Raw genomic sequence first — 24880 nt, forward strand, 5'->3', positions numbered from 1 at the left:
AGCTGTGCGAACAAAGAAGGGAAAAGGAAATTTCTCCCAGCAGCCTCAGAAGCAGCGGATTAAAGCTCCACAATCAACTTGATGTACCCTGCATCTGTGGAATACATGAATAGACAACGAATCATCCCAAATTGAGGAGGTGGACTTTGGGAGCAAGATTTATGATTTTTTTCCCCGTTTCCTCTTTTTGTGAGTATGTATATGTATGCTTCTGTGTGAGATTTTGTCTGTATAGCTTTGCTTTCACCATTTGTCCTAGGGCTCTGTCCGTCCATTTATTTTTTCCACTTAAAATTATTTTTCTTAATAATTATTTTATATTTTAATAACTTAATTTATCTTACTTTATTTTATTCTTTCTTTTCTTTCTTTCTTTCTTTCTTCCTTTCTTTCTTTCCTTCTTTCTTTCTTTCTTTATTTTCTTTCTTTCTTTCTTATTTTTTCTCCTTTTTATTCTGAGCCGTGTGGAGGACAGTCTCTTGGTGCTCCAGCCAGGAGTCAGTGCTGTGCCTCTCAGGTCCAGCCAGGAGTCAGTGCTGTGCCTCTGAGGTGGGAGAGCCAACTTCAGGACACTGGTCCACAAGAGACCTCCCAGCTCCATGTAACATCAAACAGTGAAAATCTCCCTGAGATCTCCATGTCAACACCACTACCCAGCTTCACTCAATGACCAAAAGCTACAGTGCTGGACACCCTATGCCAAACAACTAGCAAGACAGGAACACAGCCCCGTCCATTAGCAGAGAGGCTGCCTAAAATCATAATAAGGCCACAGACACCCTAAAACACAGCACCAGACGTGGACCTGCCCACCGGAAAGACAAGATCCAGCCTCATACACCAGAAAACAGGCACTAGGCCCCTCCATCAGGAAACCTACACACCCCAATGAACCAACCTTAGCCACTGAGGACAGACACCAAAAACAACGGGAACTACGAACGTGCAGCCTGCGAACAGGAGAACCCAAACACAGTAAGATAAGCAAAATGAAAAGACAGAAAAACACACAGCAGATGAAGGAGCAAGGTAAAAACCCACCAGACCTAACAAATGAAGAGGAAATAGGCAATCTACCTGAAAAAGAATTCAGAATAATGATAGTAAAGATGATACAAAATCTTGGAAACAGAATAGACAAAATGCAAGAAACATTTAACAAGGACCTAGAAGAACTAAAGAGGAAACAAGTAACTATGAACAACACAATAAATGAGATTAAAAATACTCTAGAAGGGATCAATAGCACAATAACTGGGGCAGAAGAACGGATAAGTTACCTGGAAGATAAAATAGTGGAAATAACTACTGCAGAGCAGAATAAAGATATAAGAATGAAAAGAACTGAGGACAGTCTCAGAGACCTCTGGGACAACATTAAACGCACCAACATTCAAATTATAGGGATCCCAGAAGAAGAAGAGAAAAAGAAAGGGACTGAGAAAATATTTGAAGAGATTATAGTTGAAAAGTTCCCTAATATGGGAAAGGAAATTGTCAATCAAGTCCAGGAAGCACAGAGAATCCCATACAGGATAAATCCAAGAAGAAATACGCCAAGACACATATTAATCAAACTGTCAAAAATTAAATACAAAGAAAACATATTAAAAGCAGCAAGGGAAAAACAACAAATAACACACAAGGGAATCCCATTAGGTTAACAGCTGATCTTTCACCAGAAACTCTGCAAGCCAGAAGGGAGTGGCAGGACATATTTAAAGTGATGAAGGAGAAAAACCTACAACCAAGATTACTCTACCCAGCAAGGATCTCATTCAGATTTGATGGAGAAATTAAAAGCTTTACAGACAAGCAAAAGCTGAGAGAGTTCAGTACCACCAAACCAGCTTTACAACAAATGCTAAAGGAACTTCTCTAGGCAAAAAAGACAAGAGAAGGAAAAGACCTACAATAACAAACCCAAAACAATTAAGAAAATGCGAATAGGAACATACATATTGATAATTACCTTAAATGTAAATGGATTAAATGCTCCCACCAAAGGACACAGACTGGCTGAATGGATACAAAAACAAGACCCGTATATATGCTGTCTACAAGAGACCCACTTCAGACCTAGGGACACATACAGAATGAAAGTGAGGGGATGGAAAAAGATATTCCATGCAAATGGAAATCAGAAGAAAGCTGGAGTAGCAATTCTCATATCAGACAAAATAGACTTTAAAATAAAGACTGTTACAAGAGACAAAGAAGGACACTACATAATGATCAAGGGATCAATCCAGGAAGAAGATATAACAATTGTAAATATTTATGCACCCAACATAGGAGCACCTCAATACATAAGGCAAATACTAAAAGCCATAAAAGGGGAAATCGACAGTAACACAATCATAGTAGGGGACTTTAACACCTCGCTTTCACCAATGGACAGATCATCCAAAATGACAATAATTAAGGAAACACAAGCTTTAAATGATACATTAAACAAGATGGACTTGATTGATATTTATAGGTCATTCCATCCAAAAACAACAGAATACACATTTTTCTCAAGTGCTCATGGAATATTCCCCAGGATAGATCATATCTTGGGTCACAAATCTAGCCTTAGTAAATTTAAGAAAATTGAAATCGTATCAAGTATCTTTTCCGAACACAACGCTATGAGACTAGATATCAATTACAGGAAGAGATCTGTAAAAAATACAAACACATGGAGGCTAAACAATACACTACTTAATAATGAAGTGATCACTGAAGAAATCAAAGAGGAAATCAAAAAATACCTAGAAACAAATGACAATGGAGACATGACGACCCAAAACCTATGGGATGCAGCAAAAGCAGTTCTAAGAGGGAAGTCTATAGCAATACAAACCTACCTTAAGAAACAGGAAACATCTCAAATAAACAACTTAACCTTGCACCTAAAGCAACTAGAGAAAGAAGAACAAAAAAACTCCAAAGTTAGCAGAAGGAAAGAAATCATAAAGATTCGATCAGAAATAAATGAAAAAGAAATGAAGGAAATGATAGCAAAGATCAATAAAACTAAAAGCTGGTTCTTTGAGAAGATAAACAAAATGGATACACCATTAGCCAGACTCATCAAGAGAAAAAGGGAGAAGACTCAAATCAATACATCTAGAAATGAAAAAGGAGAAGTTGCAACTGACATTGCAGAAATACAAAGGATCATGAGAGATTACTACAAGCAACTACATGCCAATAAAATGGACATCCTGGAAGAAATGGACAAATTCTTAGAAATGCACAACCTGCTGAGACTGAATCAGGAAGAAATAGAAAATATGAACAGACCAATCACAAGCACTGAAATTGAAACGGTGATTAAAAATCTTCCAGAAAACAAAAGCCCACGACCAGATGGCTTCACAGGAAAATTCTATCAAACACTAAAAGAAGAGCTAACACCTATCCTTCTCAAACTCTTCCAAAATATAGCAGAGGGAGGAACACTCCCAAACTCATTCTATGAGGCCACCATCACCCTGATATCAAAACCAGATTAAGATGTCACAAAGAAAGAAAACTACAGGCCAATATCACTGATGAACATAGATGCAAAAATCCTCAACAAAATACTAGCAAACAGAATCCAACAGCACATTAAAAGGATCATACACCATAATCAAGTGGGGTTTATTCCAGGAGTGCAAGGCTTCTTCAATATACGCAAATCAATCAAAGAGATACACCATATTAACAAATTGAAGGAGAAAAACCATATGATCATCTCAATAGATGCAGAGAAAGCTTTCAACAAAATTCAACACCCATTTATGATAAAAACCCTGCAGAAAGTAGGCATAGAGGGAACTTTCCTCAAGATAATAAAAGCCATATATGACAAACACACAGACAACATCGTCCTCAATGGTGAAAAAGTGAAACCATTCCCACTAAGATCAGGAACAAGAAAAGGTTGCCCACTCTCACCACTCTTATTCAACATAGTTTTGGAAGTTTTAGCCTCAGCAATCAGAGAAGAAAAAGAAATAAAAGGAATCCAAATCGGAAAAGAAGAAGTAAAGCTGTCACTGTTTGCAGATGATATGATACTATACACAGAGAATCCTGAAGATGCTACCAGAAAACTACTAGATCTAATCAATGAATTTGGTAAAGTAGCAGGATACAAAATTAATGCACAGAAATCTCTGGCATTCTTATCCACTAGTGATGAAAAATCTGAAAGTGAAATTAAGAAAACACTCCCATTTACCACTGCAACAAAAAGAATAAAATATCTAGGAATAAACCTACCTAAGGAGACAAAAGACCTGTATGCAGAAAATTATAAGACACTGATGAAAGACATTAAAGATGATACAAATAGATGGAGAGATATACCATGTTCTTGGATTGGAAGAATCAACATTGTGAAAATGACTCTACTACCAAAAGCAATCTACAGATTCAATGCAGATTCAATGCAATCCCTATCAAACTGGCATTTTTCACAGAACTAGAACAAAAAATTTCACAATTTGTATGGAAACACAAAAGATCCCGAATAGCCAAAGCAATCTTGAGAATTAAAAATGGAGCTGGTGGAATCAGGCTCCCTGACTTCAGACTATACTACAAAGCTACAGTAATCAAGAAAGTATTGTAGTGGCACAAAAACAGAAATATAGATCAATGGAACAGGATAGAAAGCCCAGAGATAAACCCATGCACATATGGTCACCTCATCTTTGATAAAGGAGGCAAGAATATACAGTGGAGAAAAGATAGGCTCTTCAATAAGTGGTGCTGGGAAAACTGGACAGGTACCTGTAAAAGAATGAAATTAGAACACTCCCTAACACCATACACAAAAATAAACTCAAAATGGATTAAAGACCTAAATGTAAAGCCAGACACTATCAAAGTCTTAGAGGAAAACATAGGCAGAACACTCTATGACATAAATCACAGCAAGATCCCTTTTGACCCACCTCCTAGAGAAATGGAAATAAAAACAAAAATAAACAAATGGAACCTAATGAAACTTAAAAGCTTTTGCACAGCAAAGGAAACCATAAACAAGATGAAAAGACAACCCTCAGAATGGGAGAAAATATTTGCAAATGAAACAACTGATAAAGGGTTAGTCTCGAAAACTTACAAGCAGCTCATGCAGCTCAATAACAAAAACAACAAACAACCCAATCCAAAAATGGGCAGAAGACTTAAATAGACATTTCTCCAAAGAAAATATACAGATTGCCAACAAACACATGAAAGAATGCTGAACATCATTAATCATTAGAGAAATGCAAATCAAAACTATAATGAGGTATCATCTCACACTGGTCAGAATGGCGATCATCAAAAAATCTAGAAACAATAAATGCTGGAGAGAGTGTGGAGAAAAGGGAACCCTCTTGCACTGCTGGTGGGAATGTAAATTGATACAGCCACAATGGAGAACAGTATGGAGGTTCCTTAAAAAACTGCAAATAGAAGTACCATACGACCCAGCAATCCCACTACTGGGTATATACCCTGAGAAAACCATAATTCAAAAAGAGTAATGTACCAAAATGTTCATTGCAGCTCTATTTACAATAGCCAGGACATGGAAGTAACCTAAGTGTACATCAACAGATGAATGGATAAAGAAGATGTGGCACATATATACAATGGAATATTACTCAGCCATGAAAAGAAACAAAATTGAGTTATTTGTAGTGAGGTGGACGGACTTAGAGTCTGTCATACAGAGTGAAGTAAGTCAGAAAGAGAAAGACAAATACCATATGCTAACACATATATATGGAATCTAAGAAAAAAAATTGTCATGAAGTACCTAGGGGTAAGACGGGAATAAAGACACACACCTACTAGAGAATGGACTTGAGGTTATGGGGAGGGAGAAGGGTAAGCTGTGACAAAGTGAGAGAGTGGCATGGACATATATACAGTACCAAACGTAAAATAGATAGCTAGTGGGAAGCAGTCGCATAGCATAGGGAAATCAGCTCTGTGCTTTGTGACCGCCTGGAGGGGTGGGATAGGGAGGGTGGGAGGGAGGGAGACGCAAGAGGGAAGAGATATGGGAACATATGTATATGTATAACTGATTCACTTTGTTATAAAGCAGAAACTAACACACCATTGTAAAGCAATTATACTCCAATAAAGAGGTTAAAAAAATTACTCTGATAAACACATCCTGCACGAAGATTCCCAGGACACAAATATTAAGCCATTACATGCTTCTCTGCCTGGATTTTCTGTTGTCACGGCAATCTCAAAAAATGATGGTCTTATTCTTCACATTACATCTCAGAGACAGTGTCTGTCTATCAAACGGATAGTTTTGATTCACCTTCAATTTCATTCTGAGATGAATTCAAGGTGTTTAAGTATGTTGTATTTTGAAGAAGGACGAGAAGAAACAGCAGACCAAAGAGGCCATGTGGTAGAGGATCCGCAGAGCACGTGGGCCAGCCACTTGTCCTGTGCCTGGTCCAGTTCCCCCAGTGCGGGATTAGAGGAGACCCCCTGCCCCTCTCCCCCTCACAAGCCTTGCTGAGGTCACATCTCTTGCCTTCTGGAATCTGGGAAAGTAGGAACTGCCCCATCCTTCGGGACCCGATGGGTTGCTCAAACACCTGAGGTGACGTGAACCCCCACTTCTCCCAACAGAGGGAATGTGCTGGGCGGGGTCATCCATACGCCTTCTTGGCTTATCAATCAGCACCTATTGCCAATTGATGAATACCTTGGAAACGTTGTGACTCACAGTGTAATATGATGCTATTAAGCTGTTCCAAATATTAAGTATTTGGAATCTTCACTTGAAGACTTCACATGAAGGGAAAAATCTTTTTGAACTAAAAGTAAATTATGTTAAAGATCATATAACAAGAAACATACACTCCTAATTCTAACTCCTCCCAACTACCACGTCCATGAATGCATATATGTAATCACACACACACAGACACACACACAGACACACTCAAAAACTGATTCTTTAAACATGAACACAGCAATCCTTCCTTTGGAAGGATAAATAAAATAAGTAAAACAGGAATTACCATGTTCAAAGTTATGCCCCAGAGAAGTACAGAGAGCTTTTAAAAAAATAGTGAGGGAATTAGAGAATTTCCCATCCCTTGACAAAGCCAACTCAAACATCTATGATTTTGTGTAGCAGAGGGAACTATACTCAATATCCTGTGATGAACTATAATGGAAAAGAATATAAAAAAGATGTATACATATGTGTAGCTGAATCACTCTGCTGTATAGCAGAAATTAACACATTATAAATCAACCATACTTCAATTAAAAAATAAATTAAAAAAACCCAAAACAAAGAATCAAACAAAAAAAAACCATCTATGATTTAGGCCAGGGGATGTGTCTTAACTCTGTTTTCTTATTTTCTGTATTCTTGAGGCTCTGGCATCCAGGGCCTCCGTGAATGGGGAGAGGATTTCCCTACAGAATTAGCCAATTCTTAGAGATACCAAAGGACTCACGCAGGAGCACATCTTTCCTATGCAAACCAACCAACTCAGAGCCCATATTCTGGATCACCTTCTCTATCTGGTTCTTACACCAGCAAGCCATGTTCCTGCCCTAATTACCCCAGGCTCAGGTGCCAGACAACGAGAGATGGCCCCTATGCCCCAGAGAGCTGCAGAAACTACTCAAACTGGCCAGTCCTAAGTCTGTTTACCCTGCCTTATCTTTCCCACAGAAACACAATACAGGCTCCTGCCCTTGTTTTCCTCTGTCCCCTTGGCCTCCTGATCAACCCTGGTGCTTCCCTGTGTGTCCCTTCAGGGTGTGCCATGCCTCCTGTTTCTAGGGAACTGTGAGTATAAGAACCGCTTCCCCTAAGATAGCCATGTCCATGTCTGCTTGTCTCACTATACCTGAGTAAAACAAATCCTGGGTATATTTTAAAGCAGGTAGACAAAACTTTTCTAAAAGGGACAGATATAAATATTTTAGGCTTTGTGGGCCATACAAGTCTCAGTCACAACTACTCAACTCTGTCTTTGTAGTATTAAAGCAGCCATAGACAGTGAATAAATAATAAATAAATAAAGCAGACATAGACAGCCATAGACAGCAAATAAATAAATAAAGTTTTATGGGTTCCAATAAAACTTTATTAAAAAAAACAGGCAGTGGCCAGATTTGGTTCATGAGTCATTGTTGCTGATTTAGAATTTAGAATATGGAGGACTTTATTTTCCATTTTAGGGCACTGTGATTTCAGGAAGAATTCAATTAAAGGATATATAGATCTAATGCAGAAATTACAATTTCTATTTTATTAAAAATACATATGTTTGTTCACAAGGCTCAGTTAATGAAATTATCTTATGATAGACTTCTCTTTTTTTTCCCCTTAAATAATATCTGATAAAAATCAGATAGCAGCAGGTATCAATATAAGGCCCTGATTCTGGAATCTGTGTGAAAACAGAGAGGATCCTTCTAGCCCCTTTCCTGGGAGGGTGAGATAATGGTTTAGATTGTTTGCCACTTGAAAAGGGCAGGAACTGCCAAGTTGTCAGCTCTCTGGATTTCCACTGCATGAGAGATGTCAGGAGGCGGTCCTGTGTGGTTCTGAAGGAACACACAGTCACAGAAGGCCTGGGGGAAAGACTGAACCAAATGATTAGAAGAGGTGGTTCCACCAGAGTCAGAACTAAGGGCAGAATGAAGGAGAACTTAAGAACAATACAACAAGACCGACAAGTCAGTGACCACAGCTAAGCACCCTCTTCCTAACCTACCCAGGAAGCCCACAGGAGCAGAACAGTGGGAGTGGGCTGGGTTCCGTGGGTGGGGGCTGAGGGCAGGTGTTCTGGCTGTGCCTCTCCTCTCCCCAGCTAGCCCTTGGTGGCTCACTGCCTGAACCATCACCACCACAGCGTGGGCCAGCCCCACCTTGGCCAAAGCCAGCTGGAAGAGCGTCAGGGCAATGCTTATGTTCAGCTGGGATGGGGCTCCAACCACGATGGGAACAGGTGGGCTGGCCAGGCCTGGAGCCTTCTCTCTTCTCTCCTACACCCCCTGTGAGCTGACAGAATAGAAGGTGGTAGCCCCTGCAAATGAGCAATTTCTAGAACAGGTGAGCTGAGAAGTTCCCTAAGGAATAAAGCCAACTGTGGGGAAGAGAGCCAGTGGAGAACATTTTGAGCCCATATTAAAGCATTCAGAACTCGCCAACTTGAGTGTGCTTCCCCCCATGCTCTCATTCACAGGAAGGCAAACCAGAGCCCATGTCTTTGTCCCTTTCCCCTTATACCATGAGCTAAGATGGCTGGTAACTGCAAGGTGCTGTGTGTTCACAGGGAAAACTTAGGAAACATCTGAGCAGTGCAAACACAGTTACAGAAAGTCCACAAAGTACCCGGGGCTGGAATGCACAGGAGGACATGATTTTAAAGTAAGCCTAGTAGATGGGACTTCCCTGGCAGTCCAATGGTTAAGACTTCACCTTCCAATGCAGGGGGTGCGGGTTCAAGCCCTGGTCAGGGAGCTAAGATCTCACATGCCTTGGGGCCAAAAAACCAAGACATAAGACAGAAGCAATATTGTAACAAATTCAATAAAGACTTTAAAAAAAATAAAGTAAGGCTAGTAAATATGTTCAAAGAGAGAGAATATGAGAATGTGAAATAGTAATAATAATGAGAAAGGCTAATTTGGAAAGAAATAATGTGAATGCTGATTAACAGAATGGATTCATGTGAAGAATAAATTAGGATGTTAGAAGAGCAAGTGAAGGAAATCTCTTAGAAGATGTGAAATTAAGATGCAAGAAGACAATGGAGGAATGGAATGTTTTTAAAGGAAAATAATTTGGACCCAGAATTCTTATTCCGCTGAACAAAAATTTAAGTATGTCATGTAAACTCCTCTAGGTACTGACAGCGTTAGGAGATTGATCATGCAAAAATTCTTTTAGAAAATAGTCTTTGAAAAAGTATTCTTTCAGCAAAAGATAAATGTGAGTAAATAAAGAAGTTGATTGTGGTCTAAACAAGCAACAGAAAGAACCTAAATATGTTTGAGGGCACATGGAGGCAGGAGGGAGAAGATAAAAACAAAGACACATGTCTTTTTCAGGGTAAAATATAGTTGTTGATAAGTTTTAAAAATTAATAGGGAGAAAACCTAAATATAGGTTTTAATAGAACAGGGGTAAGTATAACATAAGGAGAATGTATAACTTTCAAGCCAGTTGAAAAATTTAATTAGCCAGAAAAGATAGAAAAGGAGAAAGATACATACAAAAAGCATGGTGAATAAAACACACAACATAAAGCAGCACAGATACGACAATAATAAAAATAAAGTAAGTGGATTAAATTCACTGCTTAAAAGACAGACTCGTATTGGATAATAAAATAATACCTGATGATAAATTACTTCCAAGAATCACATTTGATATAAAAGGATGAGGAAAGGTTGAAATAATGGCTGAAAAAATGTCATTCCAAATATGAACCAACAGAAAGGCAGAGTAGAGGTTTAACATCAACTGAAACAGATTTAAAGATAAAAACAGGAACTTCCCTGGTGGTCCAGTGGTATGGAATCTGCCTTCCAATGCAGGGGACACGGGTTCAATCCTTGGTCGGGGAACAAAGATCCCACATGCCGCGGGGCAACTAAGCCCGCGCACCACAACTACTGAGCTCGTGAGCCTCAATTAGAGCCCGCATGCCTCAAACTACAGAGCCCACGTGCTCTGGAGACTGCATGCCACAACTAGAGAAGAGAAAACCCCCACGCCACAACTAGAGAGAAGCCTGCTTGCCACAACGAAGAGCCTGCACGTCGCAATGAAAGATCCCGCATGCCTCAATGAAGATCCTGCATGCTGCAACTAAGACTCAATGCAGCCAAAAATTAAAAAAAATAAAGATAAAAACAATTATGTGGGACAAAGAGACACTCTATATATTGGTAACAAAGCATATTAGAGCCAGATGACCTAACAATTACGGATACATATGCACCTACCAATACAGCCCCAAAGCGTAGTGCAAAGGATGAAGCTAAGAGAAGAAACAAGTAATGAGTATTAAACTTTCTAACTCAAGTGTGGCTTTTCTAGACAACAGAGTAAGCATAGAAGAATAATCCAAGATAGAGATTCCAATGTAGCTTGAATAATAAGGCTGAGCTAAAAGAAACAGACAACATTGACTCACAACAGTTTGGGAGGGTTGACCTAATGCAATAGGAGAAGTGGAATTCATTGTGTAAATTTTAAGAGGAATATTAAATTATTTCAGATCCTATGATTATATATTTAGAAAACCCAAGATATTCTCTGAGAACAAATAATTAGTATTAATAAAAGAACTTATGTAATGACTGGATAAAAGATAAATATACAAAAAGTAAGTTGCTTTTCTCTGTGCCTAAACTCTTAACAGAATGTGAATAAATGCAGAGGTATATGCAATGTTCTTGAATAGAAAAACAATATTACATTATGCTAATTATTCCTAAAATAAAATAAAAATCCAATCCAATTCCAATCAGAATTCCAATTTTAAGGTTACTATGGCAGAATAAATATCCAAAAATAGTGAAAAAGTTTTGGAAAAGAACAGCAATAAAGGAACTTGCCTTTGCAGAGAGTAATAATATATGAAACTACAAGAGTCAAGTGTAACAGGCTGGGTGGGCACACAAACAGACAGAGTCCAGAAACAGAGCCAAATACATTTTGGGGAAGTTAATGTACAGCAAAGTTGGCATTTTAGTTCAGTGGGAAAGGAATGCTTTATTCAATAAATGTGCTAGAATACCTCATTCTCAATCCAGAGAAGCAAAACTAGATCCTTAGCTATTATTCGTAAAAATTTCAAATTTATTATAAGACCTAAGAACAAAGTTTAAAAACAAATATGGGAACATATGCTAGTAACTTTGCACTCCAGGAGAACTTCTAAAGTGAAAAAGGACACCCATTAGCCATGAATGTATAGTAATGTAAACATTCTGTAAGGCAGAATACTCTGTGAAGAGTCATAAGGCAAAAAATGCAGTGGGATGTATATATAGACATGTGTATACATATATATATATACACAAAATGTTTTATAGTCTTCATTATAAAGAATGCTACAAATTGATAAGAAAAATGCAAACAAATCAATGGAGAAATGGGCAAAGTATGTGAACAAGCATGTCACAGAGGGGGAAATCCAACTTGGCTAACAAGCAAATGACAAGATGAAAGTTAAAATACACTATTTTTGCCCTTCGGAGTAGAAAAACAATGTAAAACCATCATGAGAACACCCAGTCCTGGCAAGAATGAAGGGAAACACCCAGTTTCACACATGGTGAACAGAAATGTGTTTGGGAACGAAGTCTTGAAGTTATCAAATAAAAAAACACATGTGTTGGCACAGCTAATCCACCTTGGAAATGCCAACCTATAGAAATAACAGCACTAGTACATACAAATTACAGGTATAAAGTTTATTTTAGCAGTGCCTATAGTGTCAAAAACCACCACCAACAACAAAATCCAAGAAAAATCAGAATCACGATGAACAGGCATGGTTTAAAAATGATCGTATGCTGTGGAATAAAATATTTAGAGAGAATGTTTGTGATTTATTGTTCAATGAAACAAGCACTCTGCCAAGTGCATTATGTGCATTCGACTCTGATGCGTTTGCACCTTGAACAAGCAAACTAAGAAGGAGCCGAGAAGACAGAACAAGCTGGGACCACTGGTCAGTCTCCCTGAGGTTTGGGAGGTGTGGAGAAGAAAACTCTTATGTTTCTTTCATAGATCTTCGCATTGTTTCCTTCGTTACAATGAGCTTTTCTCATTTCTGTAATTAAGACATGGAAAACGAAGCACATCGGATGATGAACATCAATCTCGAACAGGTTTGGAGGCTTCTATGCTACTTGAGAAATAATTGCAGGGAGCAGAGATGTTGGGTCTGGAAAAACCAGGACTCCAGGAGGAATGTGGGGTCCCAGAGAAGTGGACACACTCTCCAATTTTTCTGAGGCGGGAACGGAAGCTGTAAAGGAGTATGAGGTGTGGTGCCCAGAGAGCCCCATCTGCCTGCAGCTGGGAGGCGATGACCTCGCCCTTCTGTTTTCCCCCCTCCCCAGCCCCCAAGCAAGCCAGGGAGTGCTGGCCAGGGAGCTGGTGCAGGGCGGGTCCCTAAGCTGGTACCTTGGGCGATGTCGTCCTGCCTGGGCGGGCAGGGCCGTTCGGCCGTGTGCGCAGGTGGGGGGTGCTCTCGCTCGGGCTGCTTGGGGCACCTGCCCTCGTTGAACACAGGCGGCAGGTTGGCTGTGTGCACCTGTCGGAGCTGCTCATAGTCACTCAGAGCGGCCGTCAGGTCCCAGTTTTTGCCTGGAGACGAGAAATGACAAGACATTACAATACTGATGCATGAACAATGGTCACATTTTAGGAAAGAATCACGCAAAGAAGGGTCTCTGTTAGCACGTGTTCACTCATGAACTCCCCACCAGTAGTTCTCATTTTTCTTTTGGTTCTTTTCTGTTTTTGGTTTTTCACTCAATGCTTTTTAGTATACTCACAGAGTTGTGCAACCATCCACACTATACGATCCCAGAACACTTTTCATTACTCTGAAAAGAAACTTTTTTAAAAAATTGAAATATAGTTGATTACAATGCTTCAGGTGTATAGCAAAGAGATTCAGTTATACATACACATACACAGATCTATTCTTTTTCAGATTCTTTTCCATTGTAGGTTATTACAAGATATTGAATATAGTTCCCTGTGCTATACAGTAGGCCTCTGTAGTTTTAGTTCTCAGCTTTCGAAGGAGTAAAATGGCCTGACGCGTACTCTCTAAGAGTAGAATTTCACACCCACGCCTGAGATCCATCCCTCTGAAGTACGTGATGTACCTACGGTAGTACATCATGTAGTATCTAAGGATGCTACCCTTAGATTCACACACCCTGCAGAACATTCCACGCCTCTGAAAACCAAGTCATAGAGCTTAATTTCCAAGGGGAGCAAAACATTGAGTGCAAAAAAAAAAAAAAAAAAAATGGAAAAGAAATTCCCAGTGGAAAAAAAAAGGAATGAAAAGAATTCTCATGTTTTCTTTGGGCTTTTGCTCAGTATTTCACCTTTTTCTTGAAGCTTAGCTTGGAGAGGGCAGAGCCTCCAGGGGGCTGTGTGGGAGGCTCGGTGGGAGGCGACCTCAGAGCTCAGGTGCTGAACTGGGTGAGACTCCAGGCGGGACAGCTGTGCCCATCCCAGGCAGCGCTCAGCAGGGATGGGTGCTGGGGGTTCACAGCATGAGGGGGAGCTCATGGGGGGCTGGAGTCAGTGTGGAGGCTCTAATCCCTGACTCTAAGACTTAGTGGACTTCTAACAGAAGGAAGAAGGTGGCACACACCGCATCCGATTCCATTAGGCAACCATGTGCTTCTTAAAGACTTTTTTTTTTGATATGGACCACTTTTTAAAGTCTTTATTGAATTTGTTACAGTTTTGCTTCTGTTTTATGTTTTGGTTTTTTGGCCAGGAGGCACGTGGGATCTTAGCTCCCTGACCAGGGATTGAACCCACACCCCCTGCATTGGAAGGCGAAGTCTTAACCATTGGACCCCCAGGGAAGTCCCAACCATGTGCTTTTTAAAGGCAAAGAATTAAAAGCTTAGCTCTAATTTTAAAGAGCGAATAAAATCTTATCCTCTCCGAATTAACTTCAAATTGCAATATTCACTATATCGACTAACAATACGATGAATTATGCGGTGTAGACAACAGAATGAGGCTTTGAACGTCTAAAATAATATCTGAACATCTTCCTCTGGTCTTTCTACTTTTTTCTGCTGCAGACTTGATACTATCAATCAAAATGTTTAAATTCTATCACATGGACATGTACAATTTAATCATATTTTTTTCCTCCACAGTCAGCTAACAAAGACACCACTGAAGCATTTTTGCACATCTCAGTGGGGAAGAAAAGGAAACGAAACCATCCGGGTTATTCAAAAAAACCCAGGATCTGGGGGCACTTTTGTAAGTGGTGACAGGTGGGGACATGGGTGGAATGCAGCCCCACTACTGTTAGTAGTTGTATCGTGCAACGTGGCGGTGATGAGAGAGTCGTTTTAGGGTAACCAGCTGAAGCAGAAATGCAAGCATGCACTTTCACTCTTACACACGACTAACAATCACAGTGTACACACACTGCCTGTCTAAGTGCTTTCGAGTCTAAGTGCTTGTGTCTATCAAATGGGCATCCTCGTTCCACGGTGCAGTCCAAGAAGGGCAAGACAAGGCCCTGCCTTAGGGACATTATTCCTTAGCAGGGGCAATGACCTGGGTGGGCACCTTGCCCTAAAGTAGGGCCAAGGGTGGCAGGTGCCCCAGGGAGGGCCAAACCTGTGTCCGGGAGGAAGGTCAAGGAGAGGGGAGGTGGAGGAGAGGCACCTGGATTGCGATCCTATCACGAAATGCAAACACGTTAAATATGGGAGTGTGTATTAGCAATGACACCAGCCCCACGAATCCTGGCTGTGAAGGAAAAGAGCCCGCATGGAGCACCCAGGTGTAGCCGGGGGTGTCATCGTCCCCAAGCCCCACAAGGAGCAGGCATTGTCCTGGCTCCTCACAAACAGAAAGTGAGGCTTAGAGGATTGCTACACCATAGTGTTTGCATATGAACCCTCCATTCTGGATCTGTCCACCAAGCTGCATCTCCCCTGCAGGGCTGCCATGGACATAAGACCCAGTCCTGGCGGAGCTGTGGCCCCCTAGCTCCTGCTTTCAGGAGCCAGACCACTGTGCTTCTCCCACCAACTGGAAAGAGCCTGTTCTGCTGTTCCTGTCTGTTCCCAACAGGAGACCCTTTCAGAGCCCCCTGATTCACGTTCCATCACAGGTGATCAGGCCCGAGTATGAAGGCAGGACCACAGCGCTCACGCGTGGCTTCTGTGGACCAGAACTCCAGGGTGGGGGTGCCTCTGTTAGAGCATCAGCTGGGGCAACGTGTGCCTCTGTTAGAGGATCAGCTGGGGCAACGCTGAGAAGCACGTGTCCAGCCATCAGCAAAGGCCGGTCTGCTCTGCTCTCCCACCTGGGGACCTCTCACTCGTTGATTTTTCCCACTTGCTCTTGCATACATTGTCTTCTCCCATCACTGCCCTGGGCTCCTGTTCACTTTGCTACACACCTGCCCGTATCCTTAACCAGCAAGCATCCTGGTTCTAACCTGGGCTGCACCTCTTAGCAAACGGGGATCCAGTGTCAGGTGAGAGCGAAGATGGAGGAGGGGGTGGCACTGTCCACAAAGCCCAGCTCCCAAACGATCCCCAAGTGCTTGATTTCAGATTTTAGAGAACTCCTCAAGGATCCAGGACTCCAGGGTCTGTGCACTTGAAAAGGGTCCAAGAGGCCACTGAGAGGGAAGCAAGCAAGACGGAAGGAAGACAGACACACTCATCAGATGTTTAGGGGGTCAGAGCCCCTCGAGATCTGCTTCCTGCTCTGCCCAGTCCCAAAGACTGCAGCTCAGGACAACCAGGAATGCCAGTGGTGATGGATAGACGCGTGGACAGGGGACGCCCCAGGGATGAGTTTGACACTGGCGGGTTGTACAGGTTGTATCTAAAAGCACAAAACCTAGAGGAGAGGGACAGGAGTGGGCCTCTGGTGGCCTGGGAGCAGGGTTTGGTGCTCAGAGAGCATACATTTCAAGATCCCTTTCATCTTCTCCACTGTAAGTCTTGGAGAGTCCCAAAAGGTGTTGCATGGAGGGAGGATGAGGTGGAAGGGCACAGAGGCCCACCATGGTGACACCACCACAGTGATGCAACGGGCTGAGGCCAGACGGAATCCATAGCCAGGTGACTGCGGTGGCCACAGGCTGTGAGCCCTGAAGCCAGAACACTCATTAGAGGGGGGCATTGGTCCAGCAGATCAGTAAAGAGCTCAGGCTTTGGGCCTGGACCTACCTCCTGGCTACTTCTGTGACAGTGAATACAGAATACCACCACGTGAAACCTTGGGTTACATTTCTGAACAATTGGGATAATAAAATCCACCTGATGAAAATTCCTAGGAGGAGTAAGTGAGGCGAGGAGACTACATTTGTAAAGTTCTTAGCACACAGAAAGCTCTTAGTGTTACAACCATTCATGATAAATTTTCACTTATGCCTAACTTCTGTCACTTATGGTTGAGATCCAGCTGGAAAGTGACAGAACTGAGATTCAAATCCAGGTCTGTCTTGATCAAAACCTAAGCTTTTGGGGCTACAGTTCCTTTGAACCTGACCTTGTTTTGGGAGTCACGGCTCCTGGCTGCTGACCACCCTTGAAACCTCCCTCTCCCGTGGCCGCCCATCATGACTCCATAACAGGACTTGCCCTACTTCCCAGATCCCTCCATCCCCACCTTGCCACTGTTTTCACCTGCTGGGTCCTTGCTCTGTTCCCCACAGACTCACCTGTACTATGTGAAATTCTCATTCAGGTGTCACTTGTGCCATCTCCCAAACACCGGCAAGCCACCAGGCTGCTGGGAGGACACCAGAAGGCTTCTCTCCAACACGACATCTTAACAGACGTCTTTACTATGACTCTAAACACTCCATGTCCCCTTTTCTGGCTGCTTTGCCTTTCCCTGTCCTTAAAGCACATGGATTCCCTCCACTTTTCTTCTTGTTTTTCTTTTCTTCTCTTAATTTATAATATATTCTCTTTTGAAGATTAAGTCCATCTCTATGGGAATAATCATAAATCTAGTTACAGTTTGTATCCTAAGCTTCAAGGCCAAATGTTCAAAGATGGAAGATGCTAGTCAACTATCCAATCTCTATTCCTGTCTGATTCTATATGCACAGAGTCCTAATTTATTTGCAAGAGTAATTTGCACAGTTAGAAATATTCATTTTTCTCCTGCAGCCGACCTGAGGGTTTCCAGTGATGTTCCAACAGTATTTCTCCAAGGACAGTATTTCTGGTAGGACAGTATCACTGTCTGGAAGACCTCAAGGAGATGGAGACAGTTGCCTGATAAATGTTTCCTTCCGGGTGCTTCCTCAGTTTTTTATTGTCACATACAGCAGGTGACTGGGGTACCAGCAGGTACAGGTTTTACCCTCTAGCACAGTTTACTGGTGATGTGCTTGTGCTTTAAACTTTTAATTCATTTTATTTTTTATTGTCTTAAGAGGAACATCAAGCAGGGTCTGATCTCAGGTTAAACAGCTTATTTTGTTTTGTCTCTAAAGCTTTACATCCATTAAGGAAAATGATGAAGCAGAGATATATGAGCCCACAGGAAGATGTGAAACAGGAACTGACTAAACTCAGGGAAAAAAGAAAAGAGTTAATTTCAGAGATGAAGTCCAGTTATAAGGGACCAGACAGAAAACAAGTACAGATAGCATAGTAAGGACCATAAAAATGAAAATTAGTAAAGTGAGCAAAATGAAATAGAAATAAAGAAACAAAGGGTTACAGGGAAATGGTAGATAGAGATTATAGGTGAAGGAAATGCCATGTACACATCACTGGAGCCCAAAGTTAAGAAATCTAAAACAATGGAAAAGAAAAAATAATTTTAAAGCTATGATTAAAAGAGAAAACTTCTTTTTACCATATGGAGGTACTTTATTATTTCCTTATAATCAGGCAACCTCAACAAAATGATATGCTAACTAAATTTGTAAAGTGCTGTGATAATAAAGTTTCACGAAATTTTAAGACAAGGAAGAGCGTTTGTCACATGAAACCATATCACATTGGACAGGCACTGTGGTTCACATTCTGGGTGCTTGTGATTCCCTCTTTTGCTGATTCTTAAAAAGAGAAATTAAAAAAATACATGGTACCATGCATATATATTCTGCTTTATCTCATCATTTCAGAAAAAATTATTTGCACACAAATGTAAATACTAAAACAATTTAAAACATACAGTCTCCTCAATATCCTTTCATTAATTAAGAAGAAACAAAAATGGATAGCCATCATAGAGTGATCTTGGGTATCCAATCAGGGAAAAGTGGAGGAAAATCAGGAGCAGAGGAGATGGTAGTTTTTGGAGAGAAATCTAAGACCAGCAATCACAGATTGAGCCTTTCAAAAGAGAGAACTTCTGACATAAATACTTGATCCTACACACTGAAAGGGCACATTGTATATGAGGAAACTGTCTTAGTATAATCAATACAATGATATAGCCTTATAATATGATTATATTTTAAAGATAAAGAGAATTATTTGAATATTTCAGCAAAAAGGAAAAACAATCAGGCTGGTAACATACTTCTTGGCAGCCAAATTCAATGCCTGAAGATAATGGGCCACATTTACAAGATACTGAAAGAAGTAAAGAAGTGTGAGCTAAGAATGCTTATACCCATATAGGCCATTCCTTCATGGATAAAGGCTACAGACAAATCATTTAAAACAGGTCTGAGTTCGGGAAACATTAGTCAAATGGATCTCTCTTGAGAAAACTACTAGAAGATGAGTTCCAGCCAATCAAGAATGAATGGAGGTTTGGCAAAGGGAAATTGAGGCAGAACTAAATGTAGTTAACTGTACAGCTAAGTAAAAGCAAAGGTACAGATAAAAATGACAGAGGAGAACATTCTGCCAAAACAAAAATGGTAGAAAGGGGCTTCCCTGTTGGTGCATTGGTTGAGAGTCCGCCTGCCGATGCAGGGGACATGGGTTCGTGCCCCGGTCCGGGAAGATCCCACATGCCGCAGAGCGGCTAGGCCCGTGAGCCATGGCTGCTGAGCCTGTGCGTCCAGAGCCTGTGCTCCGCAACGGGAGAGGCCACAACAGTGAGAGGCCCACGTACCACACACACACAAAAAAATGGTAGAAAGTAGAAAGTAAAGTCCACTTACAGTTGCTTCAGCTGTACTACATGGGAGTACAAAATAGTACTTAAAGTCAGCAGATCAAATATAAATATGTGAACATACATAATAGTACAAAGGAAAACACTAGAAACATGTGAATGACATACTACTAACTAAACTGGATGGTAGAAGAGAGAGAGGAAGGAGGAAGAAGATATAAACTAGTTTTACTGAGGCAGATCATTGGAACCAACTATAAGGAAAAGGGAAAGAGGATAGTACATCAAGGTAGCAGTTTTAAAAGTAACCACTAGATAAAAATATAACTTTAAAAAATAAAAAGCTAACTGATTCCATTGATCTATATGTCTGTTTTTGTGCCAGTACCATACTGTTTTGATGACTGTGGCTTTGTAGTATGGTCTGAAGTCAGGGAGTATGCTACCTCCATCTCCGTTCTTCTTTCTTAAGATTGTTTTGGCTATTTGGGGTCTTTTGTGTTTCCATACAAAGTTAAAAATTTTTTGTTCTTGTTCTGTGAAAAATGCCATTGGTAATTTGATAGGGATTGCATTGAATCTGTAGATTGCCTTGAGGAGTATGGTCATTTTAACAATATTGATTTTTCCAATCAAAGAACATGGTATATATTTCCATCTGTTTGTGTCATCTTCAATTTCTTTCATCAGTGTCTTATAGTTTTCATAGTACAGGTCTCTTGTCTCCTTAGGTAAGTTCATTCCTAGGTATTTTTTTTATGCAATGGTAAATGGGATCGTTTCCTTAATTTTTCTTTCTGACCTTTTGTTGTTAGTGTATAGAAATGCAAAAAATTTCTGTGTATTAATTTTGTATCCAGCAACTTTACTGAATTCGTTGATGAGCTCTAGTAGCTTTCTGGTAGCATCTTTTTCTATGTATAGCATCATGTCATCTGCAAACAGTAACAGTTTTACTTCTTCTTTTCCAATTTGGATTCCTTTTATTTCTTTTTATTCTCTGATTGCTATGGCTAGGACGTCCAAAGCCCAGAACTAAACACACACACTTACAGTCAATTAATCTATGGCAAAGTAGGCAAGAAACAAGGGAGAAAAGACAGTCTCTTCAATAAGTGATGTTGGGAAAATTAGACAGCTAAATGTAAAAAAATGAAATTAGAACATTCTCTAACACCATATACAAAAATAAACTCAAAATGGATTAAAGACCTAAATGTAAGACCAGATACTATAAAACTCCTAGGGGAAAACATAGGCAGAACACTCTTTGACATAAATCTCAGCAATATTTTTTTGGACCCATCCCATAGAGTAACAGAAATAAAACCAAAAATAAATAAATGGGATCAAATTAAACTTAAAATCTTTTTCACAGCAAAGGAAACAATAAATGAAACAAAAAGACAACCTATGGAATGGGAGAAAAAATTTGCAAATGATGTGACTGACAAGGGCTTAATTTCCAAATTATACAAACAGCTCATACAGCTTAATACAAAAAAAAAAAAAAAAAACAATCAAAAAACGGCAGAAGAGGCATACGCCTCTTAGATAGCCTCATCCACCGGAGGGCAGACAGCAGAAGCAAGAAGAACTACAATCCTGCAGCCTGTGGAACAAAAACCACATTCACAGAAAGGTAGACAAGATGAAAAGGCAGAGGGCTATGTACCAGATGAAGGAACAAGATAAAACCCCAGAATAACAACTAAGTGAAATGGAGATAGGCAACCTTCCAGAAAAAGAATTCAGAATAATGATAGTGAAGATGATCCAGGACCTTGGAAAAAGAATGGAGGCAAAGATCAAGAAGATGCAAGAAATGTTTAACAAAGACCTAGAAGAATTAAAGAACAAACACACAGAGATGAACAATACAATAACTGAAATGAAAAATACACTAGAAGGAATCAATAGCAGAATAACTGAGGCAGAAGAACGGATAAGTGACCTGGAAGACAGAATGGTGGAATTAATTGCTGTGGAACAGAATAAAGAAAAAAGAATGAAAAGAAATGAAGACAGCCTAAGAGACCTCTGGGACAACATTAAACACAACAACATTTGCATTATAGGGGTCCAAGAAGGAGAAGAGAGAGAGAAAGAACCAGAGAAAATATTTGAAGAGATTATAGTCGAAAATTTCCCTAACATGGGAAAGGAAATAGCTACCCAAGTCCAGGAAGCGCAGAGAGTCCCATACAGGATAAACCCAAGGAGAAACACAGCAATCAAATTGGCAAAGATTAAAGACAAAGAAAAATTAGTAAAAGCAGCAAGGGAAAAATGACAAATAACATACAAGGGAACTCCCATAAGGTTAACAGCTGATTTCTCAGCAGAAACTCTACAAGCCAGAAGAGAGTGGCATGATATACATAAAGTGATGAAAGGGAAGAACCTACAACCAAGATTACTCTACCCGGCAAGGATCTCATTCAGATTCAATGGAGAAATCAAAAACTTTACAGACAAGCAAAAGCTAAGAGAATTCAGCACCACCAAACCAGCTCTACAAAAAATGCTAAAGGAACTTCTCTAAGTGGGAAACACAAGAGAAGAAAAGGACCTACAAAAACAAACCCAAAACAATTAAGAAAATGGTAATAGGAACATACATATTGATAATTACCTTAAACGTGAATGGATTAAATGCTCCAACCAAAAGACACAGGCTGAATGGATACAAAAACAAAACCCATATATATGCTGTTTACAAGAGACCCACTTCAGATCTAGGGATACATTCAGACTGAAAGTGAGGGGATGGAAAAAGATATTCCATGCAAACGGAAATCAAAAGAAAGCTGGAGTAGCGATACTCATATCAGATAAAATAGACTTTAAAATAAAGAATGTTACAAGAGACAAGGAAGGACACTACATAACGATCAGGGAATCAATCCAAGAAGAAGATATAACAATTATAAATATATGCACCCAATATAGGAGTACCTCAATACATAAGGCAACTGCTAACAGCTCTAAAAGAGGAAATCAACAGTAACACAATAATAGTGGGAGACTTTAACACCTCACTTACACCAACAGACAGATCATCCAAAATGAAAATAAATAAGGAAACAGAAGCTTTAAATGACACAGTAGACCAGATAGATTTAATTGATATTTATAGGACATTCCATCCAAAAACAGCAGATTATAGTTTCTTCTCAAGTGCACAAGGAACATTCTCCAGGATAAATCACATCTTGGGTCACAAATCAAGCCTCAGTAAATTTAAGAAAATTGAAATCATATCAAGCATCTTTTCTGACCACAGTGCTATGATATTAGAAATCAATAACAGGGAAAAAAAAGTAAAAAACACAAACACATGGAGGCTAAAAAATACATTACTAAATAACCAAGAGATCACTGAAGAAATCAAAGAGGAAATAAAAAAATACCTAGAGACAAATGCCAATGAAAACACGATGATTCAAAACCTATGGGATGCAGCAAAAGCAGTTCTAAGAGGGAAGTTTATAGCTATACAAGCCTACCTCAAGAAACAAGAAAAATCTCAAATAAACAATCTAACCTTACACCTAAAGGAACTAGAGAAAGAAGAACAAACAAAACCCAAAGTTAGCAGAAGGAAAGAAATCATCAAGATCAGAGCAGAAATAAATGAAATAGAAACAAAGAAAACCATAACAAAGATCAATAAAACTAAAAGCTGGTTCTTTGAGAAGATAAACAAAATTGATAAACCATTAGCCAGACTCATCAAGAAAAAGAGGGAGAGGACTCAAATCAATAAAATTAGAAACGAAAAAGGAGAAGTTAAAACAGACTCCACAGAAATACAAAGCATCCTAAGAGACTACTACAAGCAACTCCATGCCAATAAAATGGACAACCTGGAAGAAATGGACAAATTCTAAGAAAGGTATAACCTTCCAAGACTGAACCAGGAAGAAATAGAAAATATGAACAGACCAATCACAAGCACTGAAATTGAAACTGTGATTAAAAATCTTCCAGCAAACAAAAGTCCAGGACCAGATGGCTTTACAGGTGAAGTCTATCAAACATTTAGAGAAGAGCTAACACTCATCCTTGCCAAACTCTTCCAAAAAATTGCAGAAGAAGGAAAACTCCCAAACTCATTCTATGAGGCCACCATCACCCTGATACCAAAACCAGACAAAGATACTATAAAAAAAAATTACAGACCAATATCACTGATGAATATAGATGCAAAAATCCACAACAAAATACTAGCAAACAGAATCCAACAACACATTAAAAGGATCATACACCATGACCAAGTGGGATTTATCCCAGGGATGCAAGGATTCTTAAGTATATGCAAATCAATCAATGTGATACACCAAATTAACAAATTGAAGAATAAAAACCATATGATCATCTCAATAGATGCAGAAAAAGCTTTTGACAAAATTCAACACCCATTTATGATAAAAAACTCTCCAGAAAGTGGGCATAGAGGGAACCTACCTCAACATAATAAAGGCTATATATGACAAACCCGCAGCAAACATCATTCTCAATGGTGAAAAACCGAAAGCATTTCCTCTAAGATGAGGAACAAGACAAGGATGTCCACTCTCGCCAATATTATTCAACATAGTTTTGGAAGTCCTAGCCATGGCAATCAGAGAAGAAAAAGAAATAAAAGGAATCCAAATTAGAAAAGAAGTAAAACTGTCACTGTTTTCAGATGACATGATACTATACATAGAATCCTAAAGATGCCACCAGAAAACTACTAGAGCTAATCAATGAATTTGGTAAAGTTGTAGGATACAAAATTAATGCACAGAAACCTCTTGCATTCCTATACACTAATGACGAAAAATCTGAAAGAGAAATTAAGGAAACACTCCCATTTACCATTGCTACAAAAAGAATAAAATACCTAGGAATAAACCTACCTAGGGAGACAAAAGACCTGTATGCAGAAAACTATAAGACACTGATGAAAGAAATTAAAGGTGATACCAACAGATGGAGAGATATACCATGTTCTTGGATTGGAAGAATCAGTATTGTGAAAATGACTATACTACCCAAAGCAAAATA

The 24880-nt window shown here is 39.8% G+C and overlaps 1 protein-coding gene across 1 annotated transcript in view; it reads right to left on the reverse strand.

The window, feature by feature from the left end:
• The window catches only part of LOC114903852 (OTU domain-containing protein 7A), a 201514-nt gene that overhangs the window by 94455 nt on the left and 82179 nt on the right, over window positions 1-24880 (reverse strand). The window contains exon 4 of the mRNA XM_029237114.1: window positions 13178-13360. Within this exon, the coding sequence (XP_029092947.1) occupies window positions 13178-13360 (183 nt within the window). The remainder of the gene's footprint in view (window positions 1-13177; window positions 13361-24880) is intronic.

This window comes from Monodon monoceros, unplaced genomic scaffold (genome assembly GCF_005190385.1).
Source record: "Monodon monoceros isolate NGI ecotype Baffin Bay Population unplaced genomic scaffold, NGI_Narwhal_1 Super_Scaffold_21, whole genome shotgun sequence".
Taxonomy (NCBI): domain Eukaryota; kingdom Metazoa; phylum Chordata; class Mammalia; order Artiodactyla; family Monodontidae; genus Monodon; species Monodon monoceros.